This window comes from Nycticebus coucang, chromosome 16 (genome assembly GCF_027406575.1).
Source record: "Nycticebus coucang isolate mNycCou1 chromosome 16, mNycCou1.pri, whole genome shotgun sequence".
Taxonomy (NCBI): domain Eukaryota; kingdom Metazoa; phylum Chordata; class Mammalia; order Primates; family Lorisidae; genus Nycticebus; species Nycticebus coucang.
Genome location: NC_069795.1, coordinates 68,866,390 through 68,884,383, shown reverse-complemented (window position 1 = coordinate 68,884,383; position 17,994 = coordinate 68,866,390). Strand labels below are relative to the sequence as shown.

Sequence of the window (17,994 nt, the reverse complement as noted above, 5' to 3'; positions counted from 1 at the left end):
AAATTAACTGAATGATATTAAATCAACTGCAAACTGTTTCCTCATTTCTTTTTTTTTTTTTTTGAGACAGAGCCTCAAGCTGTCGCACTGGGTAGAGTGCCGTGGCATCACAGTTCACAGCAACCTCCAACTCCTGGGCTCAAGCGATTCTCCTGCCTCCGCCTCCTAAGTAGCTGGGACTATAGGCATTCGCCACAATGCCTGGCTATTTTTTGGTTACAGCGATCATTGTTTGGCGGGCCCGGGCTGGATTCGAACCCACCAGCTCAGGTGTATGTGGCTGGCGCCTTAGCCGCTTGAGCCACAGGTGCAGAGCCTGTTTCCTCATTTCTTTACAATTGATAATTTTTTTCATAGAAGTCATACGTTTATTAAATTTATTCCTTATTTTACATTCTTGTTACTATTATAAAGAACTTTTTATTTTTCAAATAATCAATATTGGAATATTAAAAGACATTAATATTTTACTGATTAGTAATAACAAGTTTTCAAACAACATTTAAATATTACCTACAAATATAGATAATTTTGTTTTCTCCTATCTAAAAGATTATCTTTTCCTTTTTTTGTGTTAATGTATTTTTAAGCTGAGGTATAACTTACCTATACCTCAGCTTGGTATACCACAAAATTTACCTAAATGTACAATTCAATGATTTTGAGTAAAAAGTCAGCTGCATTTAGTTATGTAACCATCACTACAACCCAAATTTAGAACATTTTCATCATTACAAAAAGATCCCTCATGCCCATCTGTGGTTATTCCCAGTTCTCAGCTCCACTTCAAGTAATCAGTAATTTACTTTCTAGCTCTACAGATTTGTCTCTTATAGACATTTCATATAAGTGGAATCATATATTACAAAGTCTTTGTGTCTGGCTTCTATCATTTAACAATGTTTTTGATATTTTCTCATGTTGTAGCCTGTATCAGTTCCTTCTTATTGCTGAAAGTATTTCACTGAATGGGCATAACATATTTTGTTTACCCACTTACTAGTTGATGAACATATGGGTTGTTTCCAGTTCAAGGCTGTTATAAATAATGCTGCTATAAAAGTGCACATAGAAGTCTTTGCAAAGACGTGTTTTCATTTCTCTTGGGCATGGAATTATAAAAGCTGTACAGCAAATTATTTTAACTTTTTATTTTTTGAGACAGTGGGAGAGTGTCGTGGCGTCATAGCTCACAGCATCCTCTTACCTCTTGGGCTCAAGTGACTGTTTTGCCTCAGACACCTGAGTAGCTGGGACTACAGGTGCCCACCCCAACACCTGGCTATTTTTGGAGACGGGATCTCGATCTTACTCAGGCTGGTATCAAACCTGTAAGCTCAGGCAATACATCCGCCTTGGTCTCCCAGAGTGCTGGAATTACAGACGTGAGCCACCGCACCTGGCCTATGTTTTAACTGTCGAAGCATCCTCTACTCCAAAGTGGCTATACCAATTTACAGCCCCAACAACAATGTAGGAAGAATTTACTTTCATGGCATCATCATCAATACTCGTTATTGTCTTTTTTAGTACAGCCATTCTAGTAAGTATGGAATGTTATCTCATTAAGGTTTTAATTTAATTCCTCTTAATGACTAATGATGCTGAACATCTTTTTACTTTTTAAAGACAATTCACATATTTTCTTTGGTGAAATGCTATCAAAACTTTTGCCAATTGTTTATTATTTGTCTTCCAATTATGGGATTGTTCAGAGTTCTTCGTATATTCTGGATGCAAGTCCTTTATCAGATATCTGATCTGCAAATATTTTCTCCCATGTCTTTTGAAATGCAATTTTTTTTGAATTTTGATGAAGTCCTATTCGTCAACTTTTTCTTTTTTTTTTTTTTTGCAGTTTTTGGCTGGGGCTGGGTTTGAACCCACCACCTCCAGCATATGGGGCCGGTGCCCCACTCTGTTGAGCCACAGGCGCCGCCCTGTCAACTTTTTCTTAATTGTGCTCTGGCTGTCTATTTAAAAGGTCACAAAGATTTACTCCTGTATTTTCTCTTTACAGTTTTTAGGTCTTTCATTTACTTTGAGTTAATTTTTGTATATGGTCTGAGGCAATGTTTAAAATTCACCTTTTTTGCAAATGTCCAATTGTCCCAGCACCATTTGATGAGATTCCCACTTCAAGTGAACTGCTGTAGCATCTTTGTGAAAAACTAGCTGAATACAAATATGAGTAGATTTCTAGATTGTCCATTCTTTCACTCATTTATGTGCCTATCCTCATTGCCAATACAACAGTACCTTAATTCTTTTTTTTTTGTAGAGACAGTCTCACTTTATGGCCCTCGGTAGAGTGCCGTGGCCTCACACAGCTCACAGCAACCTCCAACTCCTGGGCTTAAGCGATTCTCTTGCCTCAGCCTCCCGAGTAGCTGGGACTACAGGCACCCGCCATAACGCCCGGCTATTTTTTGGTTGCAGTTTGGCTGGGGCCAGGTTTGAACCGCCACCCTCGGTATATGGGGCCGGCGCCTTACCGACTGAGCCATAGGCGCCGTCCAGTACCTTAATTCTTATAGTTTTTTTTTTTTTTTTTAGAGACAGAGTCTCACTTTGTCTACCTCCATAGAGTGCTGCGGCATCACAGCTTACAGCAACCTCCAGTTCCTGGGCCTAGGCGATTCTTTTGCCTCAGCCTCCTAAGGAGGCGCCTGCCACAATGCCTGGCTATTTTTGTTGTTGTTGTTGCAGTTTGGCTGGGCCCAGGCTTGAACCCGCCACCCTTGGTATATGGGGCCAGTGCCCCACTCACTGAGCCACAGGCATCACCCAATTCTTATAGTTTTATAGAAAGTTTTGAAATTAGGAAATATGCTCTCCAACTTTATTCTTTCTTTTTCAAAAAAGTTTTGGTTGTATTATATCCTTTCCCTCTCCAAATAAATTGCAGAATAAGGGCGGCGTCTGTGGCTCAGTGGGTAGGGCGCCAGCCCCACATACCAAGGGTGGCACGTTCAAACCCAGTCCTGGCCAAACTGCAACAAAAAAACAGCCAGGCGTTGTGGCAGGCGCCTGTAGTCCCAGCTACTTGGAGGCTGAGGCAAGAGAATCGCCTAAGCTCAGGAGTTGGAGGTTGCTATGAGCTGTGTGACGCCATGGCACTGTACTGAGGGCGATAAAGTAAGAATAAGCCTGTCAACTTCTTTTTTGAGACAGAGGCTCACTATGTTGCCCTTGGTAGAGTGTCGTGGCATCACAGCTCACAGCAACCTCCAATTCTTGGGCTTAAGCAATTCTCTTGCCTCAGCCTCCCAAGTAACTGGGACTACAGGCGTCTGCCACAATGCCCAGCTATTTTTTGGTTGTAGTTGTCATTGTTGTTTGGCAGGCCTGGGCTGGGTTCGAACCTGCTAGCTCTGGTGTATGTGGCGGGTGCCCTAGCCACTGAGCTACAGGCACCGAGCCTAGCCTACAAAACATTTTTAAAAGCCCTATGGGACTTTGATAGGAACTGTTCTACAGATCAGTGTGGGAGATAATTTTGAATGTTCGCATGCATGATCATAGAATGACTCTCCATTTATTTATTATTTTTTATTTATTTTTTTGCAGTTTTTGGCTGGGGCTGGGTTTGAACCGACCACCTCTGGTATATGGGGCTGGCACCCTACTCCTTGAGCCACAGGTGCCACCTAGACTCTCCATTTATTTTTATCTTCAATTAATTTCTTTCTTCTTCTCATAATGCTTTATAATTTTCAGTATACAAGCCTTGCATTTCTTTTGTTGAGTTTATTCCTAAGAATTTTGTCCTCTTTGATGCGAGTGTCGACTTTTCTACTTTCATTTCCAGATTGTTCCTTGCTATTATATAGAAACATAGTTGATTTTGTCTTAAGACCTTGATGAACTCATTTATTAGTTTCAATGTTTTTGTTATTCATTAGGATTTCCTACAGGCAAGATGTCGTGATCACTCGACAGAGACAGAATAAATTTCCTATCTATTATTTGAATCAGATATCAAAATGCCAAATTTGCACAAAGGGGGTACATAAAGGTTTATTGCACACACAGTGAGGGTTTCCGGGGAGAGCAAGGAAGGATCTCAATCATGTCCAAGAGTGGCTTGAGAAAGTCAGAAGTGCTTTGAGGTTTTATGGTGGTTAGAAGGTAGGGGCCAGAGGAGAGAGTTCCCTCATGCAGCTCAGAGCTTGCACAGTTGAAGCTTCTTGCTGGTACCAATAAAGGTAATACTTAGGCTTTCTTATCAGCTTCCACGATGTGGGGCAAAAAAGAAAAGGGGACTTCTGGTTTCTGCTTTAACATGTGAGAAGTTTAGAATTCATCACTCTATCCTAATAACAACAAAAAAAGCTAGAAAAAACTGAAGAGTCAGTAACTCTTCTTAGATCAGTCAGAAAAGTAAGGTCACGGGGTAAAGTGCTGCCCTCAAAATTAGAGAGACAGATAAATACAGGGAATTACGACTTACTAGAACAGAAACCCACGAGCAGAAAGTTCCATGGGAACCAATGCTGGAGTAGGAAAGCTTGACTATAAATGACAAGTTTCTGGAAGCTTAGTGTAGAAAAGTCCAAGAGCTAAAAACTCCAGTGAGCCGAGTCATAGAGGGCCTCACATGGTGGTTTTACTTCCAGGAGGTCTACGGAGTTGTCATGGTGAAAATCTGAGAAAAATCCCCTTAGGCTTCTGGCAAGAGGAGAGTAAAAGCAACCATTTGAAATATGCCGCAACCTTCTGTTATTCTTAACAAGGCCTGCCCTCAAGACAAACAATTTTATATGGCTCAATGTACGGCCAATTTCAACTTGTATTTGCCTTCATGCGGGAGAAGGGAAATACCCAATTTCTTTTTTTTTGGAAATACCCAATTTCAACCTACTCTAGCTATCCTGTCCCACCTCATGGGAGGAAAAAAACTGCAAAATAATTTGAAGTTAACAGTTCAGAGGCTCCCAAAGACTAAGACGTCCTCACAGGAGTATAGCATGCTTTTCCTCTCCCACACCTGAATATCACATCACTAAAGACCATTTGCCACAATTCCCTTTACCCAGTGCATCAGGCCCAGCTAGCAAGAAAACAATTACAAGGCATACTGACTGGCAAAACCCAGTTTGCAAGGAGAGAACAAGCACCAAAACCAGGCTCAGATAGTGGATAGTGGAATTATCAAAGAATTTAAAACAACTATAACTAATATGCTAAGGGCTCTAATGGATAAAGTAGACAGATGGGCAATGTTAAGCAGAGAAATGGACATTCTAAGAAAGACCACCCCCCATGCCAGAGATCAAAAATACTGTATCAAGAATGAAGAATGCCTTTGATGAGCTCATTAGTAGATTGGACACAGCTGACGAAAGAATTGCTGCACTTGAAGACATGTGAACAGAAACTTGCAAAGCAGAAAAGCAAAGAGAAAAAAAGATGTAAAAATTTTCTTTCTTTTTTTTTTTTTTGGAGTTTTTGGCTGGGACTGGGTTTGAACCCCCCACCTCCAGCATATGAGGCCAGTGCCCTACTCCTTTGAGCCACAGGCATCGCCCAAGATGTAAAAAATTTTCAAAAGAATAGGCTCAGCACCTGTGGCAGTGGGAATTAAGAAAACGTGAGGGATCCCATGGATATTTAAGGAGCACCATTATTAGGACTAGAAGTTGAAAAAAGGAGAATAAAAAGCAAGACGGTATCATTTGTTGGTTTCTGATTTTGGTATTTTAACAGAGCATAAGCCAGAGAAATCGCAGGAGCAAATAAGAAAGTGGGAGGAGGAAGACAAAATCCACAAAGTGTTTGCAAACTTAAAAATGACAAATTCTAGCTGTTCCAATGCTATTAATGGCTATTTATAGTTTTTGCTTTTCCCCCAAGAGATGGGGTCTTGCTCTGTTGCCCAAACTGGAGCACAGTGGCATGAACACAGGTCACCAGAGTCTCAAACTCCTGGGCTCACTCAAGTGATTCTTCTGCCTCAGCCTCTGGAGTAACTGAGAATACAGACACATCCACTGTGCCCAGCTATTTCTAGATAGATAGATAGATTGATTGATTGTTGATTTATCTTTGATACCAAGTCTCACTCTGTTGCCCAGGCTACAGTGCTGTGGCTTCATAGCTCACAGCAACCTCAAACTCTTGGGCTTGAGCAATCCTCTTGCCTCAGTCTCCCCAGTAGGTGGGGCTATAGGTGCCCACAACAATGCCTGGCTAGTTTTTCTATTTTTTTTTGTAGAGACAGAGTCTCACTTTACGGCCCTCGGTAGAGTGCTGTGGCCTCACACAGCTCACAGCAACCTCCAACTCCTGGGCTTAAGCAATTCTCTTGCCTCAGTCTCCCGAGTAGCTGGGACTACAGGTAGTTTTTCTATTTTTAGTAGAGATGGTGTCCCTCTTGCTCAGGCTGCTCTCCAACTTGTAAGCTCAAGCAATCCATCCTTTGTGGCCTTCCAGATTGCTAGGATTACAGGCGTGAGCCACCACACCTGGCCTACTTCTAGCTTTACATTTTTAAAACTTTTCATTAAAAATTTAAGTTCACAATATTTATATATAGGTTTTCCTATGTGTATATACACATATGTAGAGAAAGAGAGTGACCCCAGGAGAAAGAAGATAAAGCAAATAGGATAACTAGTAACAATGGCTAAATCTCTACATAAAGGGGATAGATATTCTATTAGTTTTTTTTTTTTTTCACATTACCAGTCATCTTTTATTTGAAGGTTAATTCTCACTAGGATGTGAAAAGATTTGATTATGATTGAGTTCCTCACAGAAGGTGTTGGGCCAAGGAGGTCAAGGTCAGGAGTGCAGAAGGCACCCCCCATGGGCTCCTCTTCAGTGATAATTGCATAGCCGCTCATGTTTGAGCTCCTTGTAAGAAAGACAGTAGCTGAAAAGCACATAAGCTGCCAGCACCACATAACCCCACCGATGCTCCCCTTCTTCACACTGATGTACTTGTTGTAATACTGGTAGTAACCTCTCTGAAAGGCTCCAACAATGCTGTTAGGCGTGAAAATCCAACTTGGCAGCTCCCCTACTTTGACATCCATGAGTTTCTTCTCCTTCACTGACACTGCTGATGCCATCTTGGAGCTCTGGTGTCTGATATTCTATTAGTTTTAAATTTTGTAGCCTTTTGGACATTTGAGATTATTTCCAAGTAAAATATTTTAAGAATGTTATATTCAGCCAGGCATGGTGGCTCATGCCTGTAATCTCAGAACTTGGGAGGCCAAGGTGGGAAGATTGCCTGAGCTCACAGGTTTGAGACTAGCCTGAGCCAGAGTGAGACCTCGTCTCTAAAAATAGCTGGATGTTGTGGCAGGCACCTGTAGTCCCAGCTACTTGGGAGGCTGAGGGAAGAGAAATATCTTGAACCCAGGAGTTTGAGGCTGCTGTGACCTATGATGCCATGACACTCCACTGAGGGTGACAAAGTGAGACTCTGTCTCAAAAAAAAAAAAAGAATGTTATATTCAGTGTATCTCTGTGTTTTTGTATGTAAGAGAATGTGCATGAGTTACTGAGTGATTACACATGGCAGTTAACTTCATTTACCTTTCTGAAATGCTTTTTCTTTTTAATGCTCATTTACAAATTATTTTTTCATTGATAAACAAAAATTATATATTTATGGCATAAAATGTTTTGAATTACACATATATTGCAAAATGTCTAACCAAGCTAATTAAGATATCATTACCTCATATACTTATCTTTTTTTAATTTTTTTATTTTATTTTTTAATTTTTTTCATATACTTATCTTTTTCTGTGATGAGAACACTTAATATCTATTCCTTTACCAATTTTCAGGTATATAATCCATTTTTATTGACCATAGTTACCACGTTGTACAATTGATCTTTTGAACTCATTCTTCCTAAAATTTTGTAACCTCTGACCAACATTTCCCCAAGCTTCCCTATGCCTTAGAGCCTTCCCCTTTGATGTTTCCTTTGCTTAAGACACTCTTCTTTACAAGGCTGCTCCTTCCCATTCCGTAGGTACCAGCTTAAATGTCACTTCTTTAGAAAGACCTTCTCTGACCACATGTTCGTATTATCTCCCATGGCCGAAACCTGTTTCTATCACAGCAACTTGTTTTTTTCCCATGTATATTACACTTAAAAATTCAGTGGGAGCCAAGGACCTTGCTGTTTTGTTCATTAAGTATACCAAAGGCCAAGTACAAGGTTCTCCATAAATACATCTTGCATGAATACTGAATGAGATATGGTAAGACACCATTAGTTCATTAGTTCTGATTTATAAATCCTTATCTGTTTAAATCTAAACCATCTTTGAGAAGATTGAGAAATATCAACAAGAACAAAAATGTCTTACCTCCTGCAATGACAAAATGGCTTAGTGCACTTTTATTTCGATACACAGTTAGACTGGTGTTTACTGTGCTGGGAAGAAGGAAGAAAAAGGAAAACAAAAGATTTATAGCATATCCTATTTACCTTGAGTGCTATTTTCACTGAAGTGATATCTAGAAGAGCCTACTATATTAATCTCTGGTTCTGGTCTAAGCCCCTTCAATGTGTTCCAGATTTTCATCATAGATGTAAAACTATTGGATCAATCTTTTACAAAGACAGACAAAAGTTCTTGAGAAAAAGGCATTTTGAATCACTTTCATGTGGGCATTCAGTTTTTATAATCCCACTTGCTCAAAAGATACACTCCTAAAAGAATATCAAGACAATTCAGTACATCATAATTTAGAGAGAACTTACTTGAAAACAGTCACAAACATTGCAGTCCTCCAACTCCAGCGCCAGCCATACCGAAGGAAGCCTCGTGTGCCAGCCCGGTGTGCAGATTGCTAAAGTTAATAAAGAAGCTGTGAGGTTCCAAGACACTTTGATACTTTCCTTACTGTAGAACTGTGGTGGAGGAATTTCAGCTATGGATTAGTCAGGTATACCTACACAGGAACAATAGAGAATCTCTAGAAATAACGCTCTTTAAGTAATAAGGCTAATATCAACCAAGTAATCCATCAATGGAGTATCTACTGAGAATCTATGTATCAACCATGATGAAAGATATAAAACCAGTATTAGACAAGCTTTTTTTTTGCAGTTTTTGGCCAGAGCTGGGTTTGAACCTGCCACCTCCAGCATATGGGGCTGGCGCCCTACTCCTTTGACCCACAGGCACCGCCCTAGACAAGCTTTTTATAGTCAAGAAAACTTGGAGAAAAGAAAACCATAAAGAACAACTAAGTACTAAATTAAACGGCAAGAATTAAGGTAATAGAGATGTGTGGGGAAAGAACAGAGAGGGAGAAAAAACTAAAATTTACTGACCCTGTCATTATCTCATTTAATCTTTATAGTATTCTCTTCGGGAAGGTATTTTAGTTTTAATTAAAACTTAGGCGGAAGTTTACAATCAATATTACCCAGCCAGCAAGGAATAAAGTCAGAGAAGATACATTGTCTATTTCCACAGCCCGCTAGACCATGTTCACTAGACCACCATGAAACAAGTTTGGAATAATACCATGGGGTAAAGTGTACATTTTAATTTTTTAATTTTTCTTATTTTTATTTCTTTTGAGACAGAGTCTCACTTTGTTGCCCTGGGGTTGAGTGCAGTGGCGTCATAGCTCACAGCAGCCTCGAACTCTTGGGCTCAAGTAATCCTCAGCCTCCCAAGTAGCTGGGACTATAGGTGCTTGCCAAAACACCAGCTAGTTGTTTTGTTTGTTTGCTTTTTTTTTTTTTTTCTGTATTTAGTAGAGACAGGGTCTCGCTCTTGCACAGGCTGGTCTTGAACTCCTGAGCTCAGACGATCCACCCGCCTTGGCTTCCCAGGTCGCTAGGATTGATTACAGGAGTGAGCCACAGGGCCCAGGCCCAAGTAGATTTTTAAAGAATCAGTGAATCCCTGAACAGATCTTTAACTACTACAATAATCTTGGGAAAGCCAAAACTTCTCTGAGAGTTATGAATATGAACTCATGGTTTTCAATAACTAAGTAGACATCGATATATATGTATGTATGAATATGTATATAATCTCTCACACACATATACAAACACCCAATTCCTAACTCTGTCTGCTCAGGGTCTAAAAGCAATGATACCCAAGTAGCAAAGAACACACCTAACACCTAGATCTTGGTTTCCAATACCATTCTTGACTAAAAACAACTAAAGGGTGGTGCCTGTGGCTCAGTGAGTAGGGCACCAGCCCCATATACTGAGGGTGGCAGATTCAAACCCAGCCCCAGCTACGCTGCAACAAAAAAACCTAGACACTGTGGCGGGCGCCTGTAGTCCCAGCTACTTGGGAGTCTGAGGCAAGAGAATCGCCTAAGCCCAAGACCTGGAGGTTGCTGTGAGCTGCAACACCACAGCACTCTACCAAGGGCAATGGAGTGAGACTCTGTCTCTAAAAAAAAAAAAAAAAAAAAAAAAGCTCAAGCTCAGGCGGCACCTGTAGCTCAGTGGGTAGGGCACCAGGCCCATATACCAAGGCCGGCGGGTTCGAACCCACCCTGGCCAAACTGCAACAAAAAAAAAGGCCGGGTGTTGTGGCAGGCTACTTGGGAGGCTGAGGCAAGAGAATTGCTTAAGCCCAAGAGTTGGAGGTTGCTGTGACGCCACAGCACTCTAAGGAGGGTGATAAAGTGAGACTCTGTCTCGGAAAAAAAAACAAAAAAAACTCAAGCTCCTTAGAGAAATGGCTAATTCCAAGGGCTGATGGTAGAAAAGTAAAAGATGAACCAGAAAGTAAAGGTATGCTTAAAGAACGAGGGGGACATATCAAAAGAACACAGGAGCTAGCTTGAAGGGCTCCAACTATCCATATCTAGGCATATTTGTGCACCAAAATAAAAAATGATAGCACAGGTTGGGCATTCTTTATCCGAAATGCTTGGGACCTGAAGTGTTTCAGATTTAGGATTATTTTTGGATTTTGGAATATCTGCATTATCATTACTGGTTGAGCATCCCAAATTCAAAATCCCCAAATCCAAAATGCTCCAGTGAGCATTTCCTTTGAGTATCATGTTGGTACTCAAAGATTTTTGAATTTTGGAGCGTTTCACATTTTAGATATTTGGATTTGAGATGCTCAACCTGTAATAGATTATAAATCATAAATCCATACTGATGTAAATTATAAACAGACAAAATAGGCAAATAAATAAATAAATAGGGGAGAAAGGAAAACACTTCCTTAGAGTGAAGTACGACGCAGTAACTATAGAAAGAATGACAGATTTTATAAAATGGCTATTTGGCAACCATCACAGTAATAATTGTTTTAGGAAAGAACTGTCATTAAATGCTAAAAGTAGACAGTAAAAATCTGATGAAAAATAGTATTTTTATGTAGTCTCAAAAGACCTAACAGGTGTTATTACTTATTAGTTAATGCAAAGGGAAAAACTATGACGTAAAAAAATAGTAATTTTACACAGTGGATCACCTTGGAAGAGGCCATCTTAACCAAGCGACTAAAGTAAACATTGCCAGTAGAGGGATAAAAAGATGTCACGGCACCTGTGGCTCAGTCGGTAGGGCGCCGGCCCCATATACCGAGGGTGGTGGGTTCAAACCCGGCCCCAGCCAAACTGTAACCAAAAAAAAAAAAAAATAGCCGGGCATTGTGGTGGGCGCCTGTAGTCCCAGCTACTCGGGAGGCTGAGGCAAGAGAATCGCTTAAGCCCAGGAGTTGGAGGTTGCTGTGAGTTGTGTGAGGCCACGGCACTCTACCAAGGGCGATAAGGTGAGACTCTGTCTCTACAAAAAAAAAAAGATGTCACGTGTTTCTGATATAATGTACTGAAAAGGATACAATATCAATTCTAAGGCATTCCTGCCAGAAAACATAGACAAATCTAGGCCCGAGAAACCATCAAACACACCCAAATTGAGGGATATTCTATAAAACAAATGGCCTACAATCAAGATCATGAAAGACAAAGACAGACCAAAGGACACTAAAGAGGCATGACAGGCAAATTCATTATGTGATCCAGCAGCAGATACTGACCAGAAAAAAATTTATTCCTTATCTCCTTTTTATTGTTTTGTTTGTTTTTGAGACAAAGCCTTGCCCTGTCACCCGGGAGGGCTCAAGTGATCCTCTTGTCTCAGCCTTCCAAGTAACTGGGACTACAGCCTTGCACCACCACACCCAGCTTATAATGTTTCTATTTTTGGTAGAGAGGAGGCTCCCTAAATGGTAGGATTATAGGTGTGAACCACTGTGCTTGCCCATATTATTTATTTTTTAAATAAGTGATACTGGTGGGACAATTAGCAAAAGTTGGGTTAACTGTCTCATATGTTACAGCTGAGCCTTAATGATATAGCAGAGGAATAGAAATGTATGTTTAAAAACAGAGCCCTAGTGGTGATCCCACACATGCTTCTTCAAGATAGGAAAAGTAGCTGACATGCCATGTGTAGACAATTTAGCATTATTACTTCCATTGTTATTTAGTATACAGTTTCTTTACTTTGACATCCTACAACGATCCTCCACCAAACTCCCCAACTGAGTAAGTATACAACAAATTGCTAAGTCAGTGTGCCCCCAGATATCTTTAGACCACCAGTACATACCACAGCATCAAACCGGTTATAATAAATCTCTGCTTGGCTCTGCTCAATGTAGCGTTGTTTAGCATGAACAAAAGCTGGTATTCCCCCATATGCCCAGCCAAGGATGCCTGCTGAAACTGATGCCTTTAAGATATCTTGAAGTTCCTTTGACCATCTCTCGTGTTTACTAAAACATCAAGAAAAAAAAAATGCTGTTTGGGATTAGCTCATGTGTCCTGCTCTCCAAAAGATTCTATGATCAGAATTATTCCAAATGCTAACACCCCAACATTTTTCATTATATTATATTTAAAGTAACACAAATCTCATACAGAACTAAGCTATGCTGTTAGAAATTAGAATAGTGAGGCCAAAGGAAGATTGCCCAAGGCCAGGGGTTTGACTCTAGCCTGAGCAACATAGTGAGACCCTCCATCTACAAAAAATTAAAAAATCAGCCAGGTGGGCTGGTGTTTGCCTATAGTCCCAGCTACTAAGGAGGCTGAGGCAGGATGATCACTTGAACCCAGGGTTTTGAAGTTATGGTGGGCTGTGATCACACTACTCCACTCCAGAAAGAGAGAGAGAGAGATAAGAATAGTGGTTACTCTTGGGAAGGCAGTAACTGGAAAGGTACAAGAAAACTAACTACGTTCAGTTTGTGAAAATTCATTAATCAGTATACTTACATACATTTTTCTAAATGCATATCATACTCCAACAAAAAGTTTTTTTAAAAGGTGCTTTTATGGGGCAGCGCCTGTGGCTCAGTCGGTATGGCGCCTGCCCCATATACCGAGGGTGGTGGGTTCAAACCCAGCCCCGGCTGAACTGCAACCAAAAAATAGCTGGGCGTTGTGGCGGGCGCCTGTAGTCCCAGCTACTCAGGAGGCTGAGGCAAGAGAATCACTTAAGCCCAGGGGTCGGAGGTTGCTGTGAGTTGTGTGATGCCATGGCACTCTACCAAGGGCCATAAAGTGAGACTCTGTCTCTACAAAAAAAAAAAAAAAAAAAAAAAGGTGCTTTTATTTGATGACTATTACATGTATACCCTACTCCTAGAAATAGGAAGAACTTGTGAGTTGGATATAAAGAACAGTAGTATTTCCCCTTTTGATTTTAAAGCTAAGATTTAGAAACCACACAAATTGAGATTTTGGTGCAGTATATGAATGAAAGCAAGAATGTACCAAAAAACAAAAATCAAAACCCAACTTACTACTTCATTTTTTTGTAGAGACAAAGTCTCACTGTACCGTCTTTGGGTAGAGTGCCGTGGTGTCACACGGCTCACAGCAACCTCTAACTCTTGAGCTTACCCGATTCTCTTGCCTCAGCCTCCAGAGCAGCTGGGACTACAGGCGCCTGCCACAACACCCGGCTATTTTTTTTTTGTTGCAGTTTGGCCGGGGCTGGGTTTGAACCCGCCACCCTCGGCATATGGGGCCGGCGCCCTACTCACTGAGCCACAGGCGCCGCTCACTCAGCAGTGGGAGCACATGCTAATCTAAAATAACAAGGAAAAACTACTATTTATTACTCTCAAATGTATCAGAAACTAGAACTGCTAATGGAGCTTCCAAAATGTCCTCCTGAAACTGGTCTAACAAATAGCTGTTTGTAATAATAATGGCCTTCCTAAGTAAGTAAACTAGCAAATGTTATCTCATTTAATCACTAACTTGCTTTATACAGAGACTGTGCAAGTGTTTAATTTTTTTTTAGAAAGAGTTTTGATCTTGTCCTGGCTAGAGTGCAACGGCCTCATCATAGCTCACTACAACCTCAAACTCCTAGGCTCAAGCAATCCTCCAGCCTCTGCCTTTCAAGTAGGTGGGACTACAGGTATGTACCCTCACACCTAGCTGATATTTTTATTTTTTATAGAGATGGGGGGGGGCTTTGCTCTTGCTCAGGCTAGTCTTGAACTCCTGACCTCAACCAACCCCAGCCCCCATCCCTGTCGTGTCTTCCCAGAGTGCTAGGATTACGGTGTGAGCCACTATGTCGGGCCACAAGTGTTTAATTCTAATTGTCAATTAGCACAACACTGCTCAAATCAGAATCTGTTAGTCTTTATAGTTTCTATATCTACAAGAGAGAAATTTAAATAAAATCTCTTAGAAAACCGTAATTCTTATACTTATGTCAACAGGAAAACTTATAATTTGAACTTTATATTTTATCTTTTATAGAGAATAAGAGTAAAAACATCTACATGAAAACTGATCTATGGTAGAACTCAGAAAACATAAAAATGTAACAGCTTAAGATTTAACATGTCTCGGCTCCACGCCTGTGGCTCAAGCGGCTAACGTGCCAGCCACATACACCTGAGCTGGTGGGTTTGAATCCAGCCCGGTCTGCCAAACAACAATGATGGCTGCAACCAAAAGATTTAACATGCCAGGAGATATACATGATTTGCTTTTTTTTTTTTTTAATCCTCTGAATAATCCTGATATAGAACAGGTGATATGTATCTCCATTTTGTCAATAAAGAAACAGAGGCTCTTGGTGGCGCCTGTGGCTCAGTGAGTAGGGCGCGGGCCCCACATGCCGAGGGTGGCGGGTTCAAACCCATTCCCGGCCAAACTGCAACAACAACAAAAAAAAATAGCCAGGCGTTGTGGCGGGCACCTGTAGTCCCAGCTGCTCTGGAGGCTGAGGCAAGAGAATCGTGTAAGCCCAAGAGTTAGAGGTTGCTGTGAGCCGTGTGACACTACGGCACTCTACCCGAGGGCAGTACAGTGAGACTCTGTCTCTACAAAAAAAAAAACAGAGGCTCTTACAAAGTTATATGGTTGGTCCAAACACCTAATGATTGGTGAAGAAAGTTAACAGGGCATAGTGGGGGAATGGAAATAGAGTGTAAGTTACAATGGGGTTATTTATGGTCCTGATTCTATCACTCACTCCTAACTGATCTGCAGCCAGGACACAATCTCTCTGAACCTTGACTTCATCCATGATCTGGATGAAAATTACATTATTTTTTCAAGTTTATTTTAGTCTAAGATTCTGTAGTTTATGAAGTTCAATCCAAATAACCCCCTTCTGTTACATACTACATAAGATCTTTCACAAATATCTCAAACAGTGTTAGGAGCACTGAGTAAAAATTCCTCATTATTTTTAAATTGTCTCATAATTTATTTATTTATTTATTTATTTTTTTTTTTGTGGAGACAAAGTCTCGCTTCATTGCCCTTGGTAGAGTGCCGTGGCATCACATAACTCATAGCAACCTCCAGCTCTTGGGCTTAGGCGATTCTCTTGTCTCAGCCTCCTAATGTCTCATAATTTAAAATGATGAAACCTGAAGAGGGTAAATACCAATCTGCCAGCTTCCTTGCCTGATCTCAGCAACATCATGAAGCTTCAACTTTTAATCACTTGATAACACAGTATAGTATAGTAAATTATTTCATGTGAGGGCAAACTTTACATCAGTAATGAGTTATTGAACGAATAAATAAATTACTGACTCAAAATTCCGAGTTTTTATTAGATAAAATCAATTCAAAGGGTTATCCTTTATCCTGAAATACCTTTTTATTTAAAAACCCAGCTTATTTATTTTATAAAATGGGATAACAGTTGCTACTATTTTTAATTCTTCATTTGGCAAAATAAAAAATGAACAACTACCTTACCCCCAATCCCCATTGTGTGTGGGAGAAGTAACCACCCTAGTAGTCATGAAATAAAGTCGGGATCATACGAAATATCAAAAAGAATACTGGAGTTGATTTCTGCAGACATGGGTTCTTGATACTAGATTGGCCAAACTTTTTTTTTTTTTTTGTAGAGACAGAGTCTCACTGTATGGCCCTCGGTAGAGTGCTGTGGCCTCACACAGCTCACAGCAACCTCCAACTCCTGGGGCTTAAGCGATCCTCTTGCCTCAGCCTCCCGAGTAGTTGGGACTACAGGCGCCCGCCACAACGCCCGGCTATTTTTTGGTTGCAGTTTGGCCGGGGCCAGGTTTGAACCCGCCACCCTCCGTATATGGGGCCGGCGCCTTACCGACTGAGCCACAGGCGCCGCCCCTGGCCAAACTTTTCTAATCTGTAAAATCAAACGGTTGATCACACTAAGACTATTTTCGATAAACATCTGAGACTTTCAGTGTCTGACCTTTTCCGTTTAAAAACCGTCCTGTCAACCAACAGAAGCACCAAATGGCAACGTTAGGATACCAGCTTGGGGTACAAATAGTAGAACTCAAATTTCATTTAGAAATGAAACCCTGAGATTTTTCGTCCCAGGCTGACAGACCCCTCTTTCACGACCCTCCATCCCCACCGCCCGACCCTAGCTCCTTTTACTCTTTGACAAACAGCTCCCGGAGGCGATCCCATCCAGATTCCGCGTAATAGGGTTCCGGAACGTAGAGAGGCAGCTTCCGATCCCCCGCAAGGGCCTCCGAGTCAGCAGCCATACTTTCGGCAGCAAACACTCGTGGGAAAGGATCCAGAGCCCCGCGGAGAAAGCTCCGTGGGGCCGGCGGCGGCACCTCCATGGCTCTCTCCAGAGCTGCGGACAGACACGTGGGCGTTTAGGACCCCAGGGCCACCGGGAGGCGCTCCGGGAAAGAGCGAGGGGTAACTGCACAAACGAGCGAGTCCCCGTGCACTCGGCCCCAGCCAAGCTGCTGCCAGATCTGCAATCGCCACAACAGGCAGTACTATTTTCATTCCGAAGTACTGAGACCTTGGAAAAACCTCACCAGAGGTCCCGCCCACCAGATGAAAGGTCAGGGGGCGGGGAGACAGGCGGAGCCGGAGCCGAAAACATTTCCGGGTCGCAACCGCGCCAGGCCCAGCCCCCGGAAGGGAGTTGGCGGCGTGTAGACGCGCTCTGGGCCGTGCGGCCACGCCTTTGCTCGTTTTGTTCCGGCCTCCCGGGAACCCGCTAATGGGGTTTGGGGTTTGTTAACACTCAGCTTGATGTAGTGCCAGACTGATTTAGAGTATTTAAAATGTCCAGAATTCCACATAAATGAAGAATAAATTGCACTATTCAGTGCAATTGGAGTAAGGAAAGAGCGAAGAGTAATTTTGGCAGAAACAAGCCCAACCCTCCCTAGCACAGCTGGAGACGACTTCCGGGCTCGGCGGGTCCTTTCGTACCTTGTCAGTTACGGTTTCCCGAAGGCCGGAGGCGTCGGGGACGGTCTTGGTGCCAGTTACACCAAGATTTCCGAATAGTTTTTTGAGGAATCGTTTTTTTTGGCATTCCTGTTCATATGCCTACTGCTTCTCAAAAGGTAGGAGAATTTGTGAAACTGCTATCAAGTGTTTGCTAGTTCAGCAATAATTTACCATCATTACAGCCTCTGGTAATACAATTCGAGGTATAGTTTTTTTTTTTGTTTTTTTTTGGGCCGGGGCTGGGTTTGAACCCAGCACCTCCGGCATATGGGG

General features: G+C 41.7%; 1 protein-coding gene and 1 pseudogene across 1 annotated transcript in view; both read right to left on the bottom strand.

Annotated features, from left to right (window-relative positions):
• TIMMDC1 (translocase of inner mitochondrial membrane domain containing 1) overlaps positions 1–17,324 on the bottom strand; it is a 40,654-nt gene extending 23,330 nt beyond the window's left edge. The window contains exons 1-4 of the mRNA XM_053565438.1: positions 16,897–17,324; positions 12,587–12,752; positions 8,735–8,823; positions 8,337–8,404 (exon numbers count right to left, since the gene is read on the bottom strand). Coding sequence (XP_053421413.1) covers positions 8,337–8,404; positions 8,735–8,823; positions 12,587–12,752; positions 16,897–17,090 — 517 coding nt within the window. The 5' untranslated portion in view covers positions 17,091–17,324. The remainder of the gene's footprint in view (positions 1–8,336; positions 8,405–8,734; positions 8,824–12,586; positions 12,753–16,896) is intronic.
• LOC128567868 (ATP synthase subunit f, mitochondrial-like) lies at positions 6,175–7,538 on the bottom strand (annotated as a pseudogene).
• Positions 17,325–17,994: the final 670 nt, after the last annotated feature.